This window comes from Arthroderma uncinatum, assembly GCF_011692745.1.
Source record: "Arthroderma uncinatum strain CBS 119779 chromosome Unknown scaffold1, whole genome shotgun sequence".
Taxonomy (NCBI): Eukaryota; Fungi; Ascomycota; class Eurotiomycetes; order Onygenales; family Arthrodermataceae; genus Arthroderma; species Arthroderma uncinatum.
In genome coordinates, this window is record NW_022983863.1 from 5,945,290 (window position 1) to 5,957,176 (window position 11,887).

The 11,887-nt window shown below is 50.1% G+C and overlaps 2 protein-coding genes across 2 annotated transcripts; one reads left to right on the forward strand and one right to left on the reverse strand.

The window, feature by feature from the left end:
• Window positions 1–519: 519 nt before the first annotated feature.
• Window positions 520–4,278, forward strand: GIQ15_01770 (uncharacterized protein; the record flags this gene model as incomplete). The annotated part of the gene is made up of 4 exons (XM_033549187.1): window positions 520–644; window positions 700–914; window positions 976–1,101; window positions 1,154–4,278. The coding sequence occupies 4 exons, from the start codon at window positions 520–522 to the stop codon at window positions 4,276–4,278; spliced, it is 3,591 nt and encodes a 1,196-aa protein (XP_033410138.1).
• Window positions 4,279–5,497: 1,219 nt separating this feature from the next.
• GIQ15_01771 (uncharacterized protein) lies at window positions 5,498–7,494 on the reverse strand (the record flags this gene model as incomplete). Its single annotated transcript, XM_033549188.1, has 4 exons — window positions 5,498–5,523; window positions 5,822–6,178; window positions 6,453–6,600; window positions 6,841–7,494. The coding sequence occupies 4 exons, from the start codon at window positions 7,492–7,494 to the stop codon at window positions 5,498–5,500; spliced, it is 1,185 nt and encodes a 394-aa protein (XP_033410139.1).
• Window positions 7,495–11,887: the final 4,393 nt, after the last annotated feature.

Below are 11,887 nucleotides of genomic sequence, written 5' to 3' on the forward strand. Positions count from 1 at the left end.
ACCGAAGAAATATATGGCTTACTACGAGGTCTGGTGGGCGCTTTACTATGCTGAAGTCCACTCACCTACCTGGAGGCCCTACCATCTTTACAGGACCCTTATTCTATCCAAGGGTTAGATAAAAGTCCCCGAGGGACTGATAGTAGGGACCTCTGTCCAACGAAGTCTTGGTTATGTGTTGTCAGGCGAAGGGAAAGCTTCAGGCGACCTTCAGGCTGCATATTGTACAGCCACAGAGAGAACCAAAATTTCGAACTTCTGTCTTGCGAGGGATACCAGCCAGCATGTATCCCTGCAAGGCTCTGCTAAAACCGATCTTTTGTTCACCCAATCAGCATCGGTCCCGGTCTCCTGCTCATTCTAGGTAGGGAATATATATACCTCCAATATTCCTGTATCGAAAGCACTTTTCTACTTTCTGAATATACCCATCTCACCCTCGCTTCTCTGTTTAACATTACTTTCTTCTTTTTAACCCCCCCCCCCCCCCCCCCCCCCCCCCCCAACCATCCAAGCATAATGGGCAAACGAAAGGATGCAGCTGCAGAATGGGAGATGTACAAAGATGATATCAAAATGCTCTATAAGACCAAAGAACTCCCTGACCTAATGGCACTCATGAAAAAGCGCGGCTTTCACAGGAGGTTGGTCCTTTTGCTTCAACCAAATGATGTGTATGCTGGCTAATACTGCAAACAGCGTTGCTCAATATAAGCATAAATTCAAGGAATGGGAGTTTCAAAAGTACTCCAATCAAAAGGAGTACGAGTACATGGCTCATACGGAGAAGAAAAGAAAGTATGAGAACAAGGATACAGAATTCAACGTCCGAGGGAAGATACTCGGGTCGGAAAAGTTGGCGAAAAAGCTTCGGCGTCATCTCCCAAAGGGCTATGAGACTGTACCCCTAATCGGTGGGTTATCCCTACTTTTGTATCAAGTGGCTAGTACACCGTCAAACTCACTGGCCTATAGAAGTTGGGCCTTCGACACCTGAAGGAATCCAGGTTCTCTCCCCGTCTGCGAAGAAGGATGATGAGGTCTACATCGAGTTAGCCCTCCTCCCGTTCTTCCGATTTCAACAGTTCCTCCAGCAAGCTGGTATGTGAAGCTTTTCTAATGGCCTCTATGCCGTAGCTTACACTTGCACCAGTCTTTTCTAGGGAGATGCCTCATTCGTACCATTTTGATTTCTCGGCGATGACCATAGATGAGATAATTCCATCAAGCGGCAGCAAATCTAACGGTCACCCTGGTCGGTTCTTAGAAGCCGTAATCATTGGCCAGACTGAGGACGAGCTTCGACGCTCCTCGGCTGCCATTGTCCACGGCCCCCCTGCTGACGCCCTGTTCTATACCATATCCTATTGTGCTTACCTGGCGTCTAACAATCTACTTACCGAGGACAACCTGGACAGGATTGTTCAATGGATGGTTACCAATGAGAAACGCCTTCCTCTGTTCGATTTCCTAGACCTTGGCTCCCCCACAGTTACTATCTTTATGCGCAAATTGCTCAAAAGTACGGTTCGGCTTGGGCATAAGAGCCTGATGCGCCATCTGCTCCAAATATGCCTGTCTTCCGACAATCTTAGACAAATTTTACAGTCCCAGGAGATATTATATGAAGCAGTTAAGCATAACGAGCTCGAGCTGATGACCTGTGTTCTGGACGCCGGTGTATGTTTGGAATCGTTTACACGGGGCATGTGGGTCATCGTCGAAAATGGCTATGAAAAAATGTTAAAGCTTCTCATATCTAAAGGGTTGAATATTCATGATACAGATCAGTTCGACGGGTGGTTCGAAATTGCAGTGGAGCATGACCAAGCAGCAATCGTGCAGTTGTTAATTGACTTGAAAATAAACGACATGGACATAAAGGATGAAACCTTTTTTCGCGTCCTAGCTGAAAATGAGGAAATGGCTCGGCTACTCGTACGTGCCGGGGTACCTATCCCTCTCAAGTTTGAGTTGGGATATCGCAAAATCTCAGACTGCATGTTAGACGACCTACTCTTCTTCTATCCTGTTCAAACGCCTCTCCAGGTCGCCGCCCAAGGTCATAATTGGGAGCTCGTGAGAGACCTTGTTAAACACGGCGCCTCAATTGACCTCGGGTATACATATATCTCCAACACCGAATGTGAGGCGTGGCTCGCTAACTTGGAAGAGGAGTTCAATGTTGATGGTGTTATACCGGTCTGCTCTGCACTGCAGGCCGCTGTTAGTTATGGAAATGTTGAAATCACATTATTCCTACTCCAGAATGGCGCAAAGGTGGATGCACGACCCAGCGGTTGGTACGGGCACACAGCTCTTCAAATTGCTGTGGCTTCTGGATATAAAGACCTTGTGGAGTTGCTCTTGAAATGGAACGCCGATGTTAACGCTGGTCCTGGCTTATATAAGGGATCAACTGCTTTACAGTTGGCTGCCGGCCTCAGAGACCTTGAAATATTTGAAATACTACTCAAAAAAAAAGCAAATGTTAAAGCAAATCCGGGCAAAGATGGGAAAACTGTGCTCCAAGATGCTGCATATGCTGGGAATATCAGATTGGTCCAATTCCTTCTCCAGGATTCCTACACGGATGTCCACGAACGCCCTCACCCTGAGGGTGGAAGAACCGCATTACAGGCGGCTTCAGTGTCTCTTGTCCCGTCTAGCCTGGAAATAGTGAAATTACTGCTCTCTGCAGGCGCCGATAGCAATGCCCCTCCTGCAGAAAAACGGGGAATAACCGCACTACAAGGTGCTGCGGCTACTGGAAACATAGCCAAAGCAGAACTGCTACTGGCTGCCAACGCTCAGATTGAGCTATGTTCTGCGCAATATGGTTGTACAGCTCTTCACATGGCAATTAGAGGCCGTCACCTTGAAATGGTTGCCCTCCTTTTACATCATGGGGCAACTCCTCATTACGACGCTTCCGCCATCAGCGGACGGACTCCCTTACAAGAGGCATGTTTGAATGGCGATATTCAGATTGCTTCACTCTTGCTTTCTAGTATTCCTCGTAATTTGCATGCTCTTTTTGTCAACGTCCCAGCCACATTCAACAGCGGCGTGACTGCGCTCCAGGCCGCAGTTGAGAGCGGCAATTTCAAGCTCATCAAGTTACTTCTCGACCTGGGAGCAGATCCGAATGCACCAGGCGCGGTGGTTGAGGGGAACTCTGCCCTAGGAATAGCTACTGTTAAGCAGGATTTCAAAGCGCTGCGGGTATTGTTGGAAAACGGCGCTCAGTTTTCGGCAGACTGGAAACTTATACCCTCCGATTTAGATGTTACACACTCTATCGTGAATGTCCCATTTAATTTGGATTATAGGGCCATGCCCTCCTCCTATATTGACCTTAGGGCCAGGGCCTCGGTCTCTTTCTACGCCAAGCAAAAAGACCGATTTAGAGAATTTGTTTCACTGGTTGTGGGAAGCGGGCTCGATATCATAGTATTTCCACGGGTTTTTCTGAAGACAGCTTTGGCATTCGCTATCTACTCTAACGATCTTCGTCTTATCGACGTACTCCTTTCCAGCGACGTGCTTCTCGTTGAGGCGACCATAGCCGACTGCAGCTGTTTACAGCGAGCCGCTTCGATTGGCAACATTGAATCCGTGAAAATATTTGTTGAGCGTGGAGCAGATGTTAACAATGAGAATGAAGGAACCGCACTCTGGCGTGCTGCTGAGAATGGCCATTTTGAGGTAGTCAAATATTTACTCGAGCACGGTGCTGAAATCGAATCCCATACAAGTGGTCGAAGCGCTCTACAAATTGCCGCTAGGAATGGGCATGAGGAAGTGGTTAGATATTTGGTGGAGCTTCACGGTGCTGACGTTAATGCCCCTGAATGTGAATCATTCAGACTAACTGCGCTTCAAACAGCTGCTGAACATGGCCATGTTGGCATCGTAAAATATCTCTTGGAGCACGGCGCCAACGTCAACGCGCCTGCATATCACAATGCAGGCATGACTGCGCTCCAGGCAGCTGCTTACACTGGCCACGCAGGAATCCTATCGATTTTGCTTGACGCCGGGGCTGACGTGACAGCCGCTAGAGCTACTTGGAGTGGAACAACAGCTATTGAAGGAGCAGCATGGCATGGGCGACTTGACATCTTGCATATGCTATTACAGATTCACCCGCCGGACCAACACTTAGCGGCTCAATTGAGGCGAGCTAAGGAGCGGGGGGAGGAGGCTGACCACCCCGAAATATGCAGGGCCATTCGAGAGTACCAGAAATCTCATGGCTGGTTGGATTCTGATTGATGGTAGCCATAGTTTGACCACGGCTGGGGTCGCTATGTTACTATCTACTCCCATGGTTGTTAGATGCTGATGACTGAGAGTTTTGGACCTGGGCTCTATGTCATGAGATTTGATTTTGGCGGCCTTTACAATATGTTTAAGAGTTAGGTAGCGTGGGCGATACTGTTATGCGTCCCTAGGGTAGGGTAGGAGTAGCCGGCAAGTTTGACTACTTATAAGCACCATAGCAAGTATAGTTGGGAAATGAATAATATTTAAACAAGAAGGACTAAGAAACGTAGGAGAGGGGTGACAATAAAATAGGTACAGCATTTTAAGCAAGAGACAGCCAAACGGCCAAAAAAAAAAAAGGAGAAAAAGGGAGGCAATAAGTATAAAAAACAAAGCTTCAATATCATGCAAACCCCAACCTCCCAACCAACAACCAGCAACCCCATTGGTAGGAAACAAAGAACGCAAGAGAAGGAAGCAAAAAAAAACATTACGCCTTCCGACCGCCGCCCACCACCACCATTTGCCTCTAGAGATATATTACCAAGATATTTTGGTTTCATTCCATTGCTCGTGAAAAAAATTGAATCATGTTCCTTCCCCTTATTTATGGGACAGTCCGTTTCCATTCCTTTCCCTTCGGGATCCCTTACACGATGGTTTGACCAGGTGCAAGGCGAAGGTTCCTCCTCTATTAGAGACGATTGAGTGTAGAGACAAAAGAAAGGTAAGAAAGGCACAATAGCACCAAAGGAGGTAGAGAAAAGGAAAAAGGGATGACGAGGTGGATATCAAAATTCAGTTGACATGATAGGTCGCCCCCCCTGATTAGGGGAGTGAGGCAGTAACAAAAAAATTCTGAAGGAGGAGAGGAAGCCAAAGGTCGGTCGTGCATGTAAGTGGGGATTTTTTCCCGACTCCCAGCAAACATATTAGAATTAACTAGTTATTTCCCCTTTCTTCATCCGATATGATGGGTTGGGCGACGGCAGGTGATTAAAAGCAGAAGGTATGAGATAAAAACAGCCATTGCTGGAAGGGGAAATGTATGTAATAGGGTAGAAATGCCGGTGCTCGGAGGAGAAGGGGTAGGGGTAGGGGAGAGGCAGGGAGTAAAAGAGATCGTGAATAACGCAATTAGAGTAACTGGGGCATTAACAGACGGGAGATAGGGTGTAAGGTTTGATGGGTAATAAAAAGGGAATTCCACAGTCTTGATTAGATTATTTTATGGATAGTTGTTGGACTGGTTCTCTGGGACGATCATGTTAGCGGTCAGCATCGCCAATGGGATGGTTGAATCAGCTTTGCTTGTTTTCCTTCCATTGACGGTAAGAGGAAACGTGCAACATGCGGAAGAGTGCCCAGCTTTTGCCATTTCTTGCCAGATGGAAATAGAAAAGAGGAAGGGTTTGACATAAACACCGATGTTCTATACAGTCGTTCAAGGGGGTAGAGCAAGAAGCGGGCAGGTGAAAGGAAAGGGTCAAGGTAGGGATTAAATATTATGCAAGAGAAGAGAGAAGAAAGACGGGGACGTGACTTCACTCACGCGGTGGTTGTGGGTAGACCTGATTGCCCTGACCGTAAGGGGAATGGGGGTAACTTGGAGAGTAGGCAGCAGGCATCTGGCCATTTCCAGCTGGATAGACCAGACCGCCAGGAGAAGCACCATACTGACCTGGCACTTGGCCGTCTGCTGGCTGATAGCCTATTGGCGGCAGCTGAGGCCTAACACCGGCAGCGTAGGAGGTAGCAGGGTGGCTGGGCTGGGCACTTCCGCTCGGCGCACCGTTGTTATCAACCTGGTTTGCCTGTACGGCGGCCCGCTCTCTCTCCTCGGCAGCCTTGCGCTGGTTGTCTTCTTCCTTCTTGCGTGCCTTCCACTCCTTGCGGATCTCCTTGAATTCTACAACCCAGCTGTTAGTATATGATATAGATATAGAAAGTAGATGTAGATGTAGTAGGTTGGTGCTAGCTTAGCATGTCTTGGCATCGGAAGGGTGCTGCTTAAGCTTTAAGGGATGGTTCGGACGCTACTGCACACTCCACAAACATGCATCTTCGACCAGCGAGCAGGCTTCTGTTACACAGACTAAGGGATGCAAGGGACCAGGCCATGGCAAGGAAGATATAGGGGATGGGTAAGACACAGGGATGGGGAGGGATAGGGGAATACAAACCATCTGGAGATCTCTTAGCGCCGTGCGACTGCATTGTGACGTGTGCGTTGAGATGATTTAGCGTGCCGTAGGCCTTTTCACACCCGTTCCATCCACACTTGTACATCCGCTCAATCTCTTCGTATCGTCGTCGGGGCCGCTTGTGTTGCTGGGAGCCGGGGATAGGTACGAAAGAATAAACCTGGGATCTATAATGAGTCTAAATGCAGACAAAGAAGAAGAAAACACATCAGATGGCCTGTTCGGTCCACTGGTGGTCGAGGCATAAGAAAGGTGCCCAAAAGAGAGAAATATAGTAATAAAAAAAAAAGGAGTTGGAGGGAAGGAAATGGCTCCATACCTGTCCGGGTCGTGGCCCAGCGGTGGCAGCGGGGGAAGCTGAACTCACTGCTGAAGCCGGGGAGCTATATGGGCCTGGCATGCCTGGCTGGTGGCCTCCATACTGGTGTGGCCAGTCTGGGCGCGCGTACATCTGCGGCGGATGGCTCTGGTATTGCGTCATGTCGTGGCTCTGAGGAGCGTAGGGAGAGTATGGTGGAGGATAGGATGGGCTCGAGGCTGCAATCGAGGGATCTATAGGAACCTCGGTGTCAGACTTCACTTGCGCGGGACTTCGATGGTCACTCTGCTGCCCATCTTGCGGGTTCATGGACGGACTTGTTGCTTGAGCCATACCTGGCGGCCCGCCGGCTTGGGTATGAGGCGCGTGGTGGTACTGTGGTTGGCGCGTCAGATATTCAGGATAGGGAGACGGGCGCGCGGCGGCCGGAGGCGGAGGCGGATGGGGAGCGTTCTGGTGCAGGCCGTAGTCTGGCTGGGGAGTGTTGGAGGACGAGATGCCGCCCGATCGAGGTTCGGGGGGAGCTGAGTATTGGGACTGAGGAGTTCGACGAGCTTCGGGTTGGGTAGGGGATGCGACGGCGGCAGCGGCAGCAGCGGCAGAAGCCTGATCTGCAGCTGATTGTTCAGACTGTGTCTCCGGGAGACTTGGATATTGAGGGCTCAAACCTGGCTGCGCGTAGTCGGAAGCAGGCCTGTCCATAAAAGATAGCTCTTTGGGGTCGCGCGTCTCTGGTCAACGGTAAACGAACCCCCCTTGATGCGTAGTGTCCTCCCAACAAGATTGCCTCGAACCCGGGTTCGCGTTCGATTTGCAGCAGTTCGGAGAGGGGGTTGATGCGCGCCAATGGGTTTATTTGTTGAGCAGCAACCGGGCAAGGTAAATTGAATTAATAGAATATAGGTTGGAAGCTTGTTGACTAGGTCGAGCACACCGGTACCGTACTAAAAAAAAAAATCCTGCGAAGGGGAGCTAAGGTCGGGGGTTTCTTAGCGGGAAAGTGGTGTCTGTCGGTGTTCGAGGGTTGAAGTAAAAAAACAAAGATGGGAATTTGACGCGCCGAACTGCTCGTGGAAACGAACTAGGGTTGGATTTAAGAGTAGTTCGAAAAGGGCTGGGGGGTTTGCCCTTATTGTTTGCTTTGTCAAGAACGGTCGCGTGGAGAAGGGGGCTTGCTGTGCTTGGATATGCACTTCTCAAATATAGCGTGCTTAAGTGCCCGTTGTCCGTCAACTTTAGGGGGAAGAAGCCGCGTGAACCAGGGAGAAACCAGGAAAGTTTAAGCAGTCGGCAAGCGAAAGAAAGGAAAAAAAAAAAAAAAAACCGAAGAAGAGAGCGATACCCTGGCCAAAAAAGACACCAGTACGAAGAGAGTATGGTTTTATTTCCAATCGGGACGTCTAGACGGTAGCGTGCGCTGCTATCTCGTTGCTGACAGCACCTAGTGATCGATTCGCAGTAGCGCCAAAGTCAATGGAGGGTAGGGAATATTAATAGCGTCTTGTTTCGAGATGGGTTACTAAGGGTAAGTTGGAATGTTCCCTAGCTGAAAAAGAAGGACTTGCTGCGTGCGTGCTGAGACAGTGGCAAGGCGGCCGGCTTTTGACCTAAAATTTCCAACCTCCCAGCTGTCCGATCAAAAGGGCAGTTTGGAACGTCTATCAAGGGTGGGCCTTTGGGGAGAGGAGTCGGAGCGAATGAAAAAAAAATAATCTTTTTGCTTTTTGCCTGGCTGGTCCTTTTGGGTTTTCCACCGAGGCGACGGCCCAATTGCTGGGAAAAGGATCCGCCAAGTGGACCTCGCAGTTGTATATTATGGAATGGTCTTCCTTTTGTTTTTCGATTCAGGCGGATGGGATGGGATGCGCAGAGTAGCACTATTGGCCGTTTTGGCTGCCTTTGTCACGTTATATGGCCCCAACCTAATCACGGAGATTAGGAAGTTGAGCGCAGGTGTGTATCGCGCAGGTGGTGTGTGTGTATCTTGTATCGGTACTCGAGGACGCGGCACTGTATCTGTACTTGAGGACGCGGCACCTGCGGCCGAGCTGAGGATAAGACTGGCGTGCTGGCGTGCTGGCGGCTTGCGGTACAGTTACCTCTTTGGGGCGGAGAAAAGGGCTGGCGAGAGGTCGAGGGAGACTGCAAAAGGTGTGTGGATCGCCTGGTTGGCTGTGGAGACGTAATTTTATAATTTGGCCTCTCCCAGGCGGTCTTCCTTCCGTGGGCACGCAATCACAAGCGAAATATAAAAAAAAAAAATATGTACCGTATACGCAGTCCCAATCAGAGCCTCCTGACTGGGTCAGTATCGCCCGCCTATTCTCCAGAGGTGAGAGAGAGACGACGGGTTGTGTAGAGCTATGTAGTCACGCCTGTCCGTCCGTTCTATCTGGGAGGCGACAGGTTCCGGATACCGCAGTATGCCGATGGGGAAGTCTGGTTCCACCTCTGAGCGTAAAAGAAAAAGTGACCAAGAACCCAAGACAGGGTTTGCGCAGGAGAGTTCGAGAAGTAGTGTGGACGACTGTGTGGAGTCCTGCCACTTCTCTCTCAATAACTTCTCTGATATACTTTCTCTCTTCGTTTCTCTTTTTGCTTTTTCCTCCGTTATTTGAGATTGAGCCCACCAGGAAATACGACGAGAAGGGTTGGCTGGTCGACGGTATCCGGGCGAGAGAGAGAGACCTTGGCCACTTCGTACCTCCGTGGCCGGGGAGTTGTTTTCTTTCTTTCTTTTCTTCCTTTTCTCTCTTTTCTTTTGCTGAGGGTTGTTGTGGTCGTGGTTGTGATTCTGGTTGCGGTGTGGTCTGGCTCTCGCGCGTCGTGGCTTTTTGGGGCAGCAGTTGAATCTCAGTTTGAGGATCCTTGCCCGTCAGCCCTGGCTAATCAATTTAGAAGCCAAAAGGAGCCTAACAAGGGTTGTGATTAGCATCAACTCGTGGCTGGTATGCACCAGGGGTACTCGGGCAGCTGGTAGTCCCCTCGAGCTAAGGGTTTGTGGCCCTGGTTCCAGCGCCAGCGGGGATAGCGAGCGGTCGGGGAGAAACGCACCTTTTACGAGAGCGATACTAGTGTGTCCACTAGCGTAACCGAGGACGCCAACCAGAGGCAGAGACAGTCGACCAGGGAGAGACCAGAGAGAGAGTCCTGAGAGGCGTTGTTGTACTTGTATCGTGGATGACAGGAAGTTGAGGACACTCCGGACTATCCTTTCTCCGGCCTCCTCCTTCTCACTTCACTCTTCACTCTCTCTTCACTCTCTACTACTTCACTCTATTACTTCTCTTCTCTCTCTACTTCACTCTCTCTATACTCCGTACTCATAGTATTGTAGAGGTTACACTGTCGGGGAGGTGGTCCCCGATGAACTCCGACAGATCGTGCAGCCAACCAGCATACAGATGTGAGTCCAGTACTAGTCGATACCAAAGTCTACCTCGTCTCGGGATTAAACTAATTCCCGTTAATTATTTCCACTCTGGCGAGCAGTGCTAATCGCGGATCATCCATCACCGACCTCCCGGCCAGCCAAACCCGGGGCTTAGCGTGCGTCGACAGGACGCGCAGAGATGGCTCCGTATGAAGTAGCATCCGGCGCGAGTGGGACTGCTCTGCACAGGATAGCAGGATACGTATAGTCTGCGCAGGCAGGACGCAGGATGGAGGGACGGAGCTGCATGGATACCTCCAGAGGGTCTGTGTGTCGGCCTCTCTCAGTTGCTGGACATGGATGGCCGGCTTGGATCACAAATTAAGTGCTCCCGTACTCCGTACACCCATCCTGGGATACGTCAGGCATCGCTAATTACAGACACTAAGAAATTCTCCGGCGGGCTAACAGCCGTTTTAGCTGCTTTTTCCTCGCTGGGCATAAAGGGCTGCAGAAACCGCCAACCGCCAGCCTATGAAGAGATATTTATATATCCTTGTCAGACGACGTCTACAGAGAACTCCGTACATATAACGGTCAACATCGCTGTACCTGACGGGGCGGGATTCTCAAGAGTGCCACCTTGCCCGATCCCAGTCGGCGTGTGATTAAAAGAGCCCGTTTTCGAGATTGCGCGGTCCGTCACCGTACCATGTGAGGGCCTGACCTTGCGTATGTAGGATCCGGAGCACTGTCCTTCGTCTTCCTGGTCTTTTCTCAAGGGCCTGCAGGAGGTCACACGCTGCTTGGTTGCTGGGAACCTGGGTGAAGTGCTCACTATCCATGGACTTGGTATATCCCAAAAGATAACGCCCAATGCACGTTTCTGACTCAGTTTGTGTCAAAACATTGCGGTCGTCTCCCTTCCATTCATCCTTCCATCCCCCTTCTCGCTCCACCCCTTTCTCGGAACCGCCATTCACCCATTTACCACTCCAGGCGAAGGCCGTTAACCTCGCTTCAGGGACGAGTAATTACGCTGTCCACCTGCAGGTCTGAAATGGTCGTACCCCGTCACGTAGTATTTATAAATACGAGTCTTAGTAACTAGTCTTTCCCGCCAAAACGTCCCAATCCCCAATGGCCATGCGCAACAAGCTTTCGACCAGCGTGAGGTTTATTCCAGGTCGCGGCCGCCTCTGGCGAAACGTGGATGGCGCCATCGTCCACCTCCATCTCAAAGAGAATGAATACGAGCCGACACACCACTCGAGATATACAAAAAAAAAAAAGGTAGATGGATAAGGTTGGAAATAGAAACGACTAAACTAATTTATGCGCAGACCCAGCTTTTTCCTTGTATACTCCTGCAAATGCAGATGCGTGTGGGAAATGTCACTGAAACAAAGACCCCCATCGCCATGGATGGAAACCTTGCGCAAGAGCGGAGTTCTAACGCCTCTATCTCTGGTTTTGGTTCTCGGTTATCAACTCTGATTGGAAACACTGTTTATATCTTCAACGAATGATATCATCTGCACGCCGAAAGATGCGTGACCCTCCCAGGTTTCAAGCCTCATGCTTCCAACTCTTTGCAAAATCCATGGTTGTACCTCGACCAAACTAACACCTTTTTCCATATCTCGAGCCTCAGAACCAGATCTCCGATCATCAGGCACCAAGCTTCCCCTCACTCGCTATCGAACAAGGTATTCCTCGCTA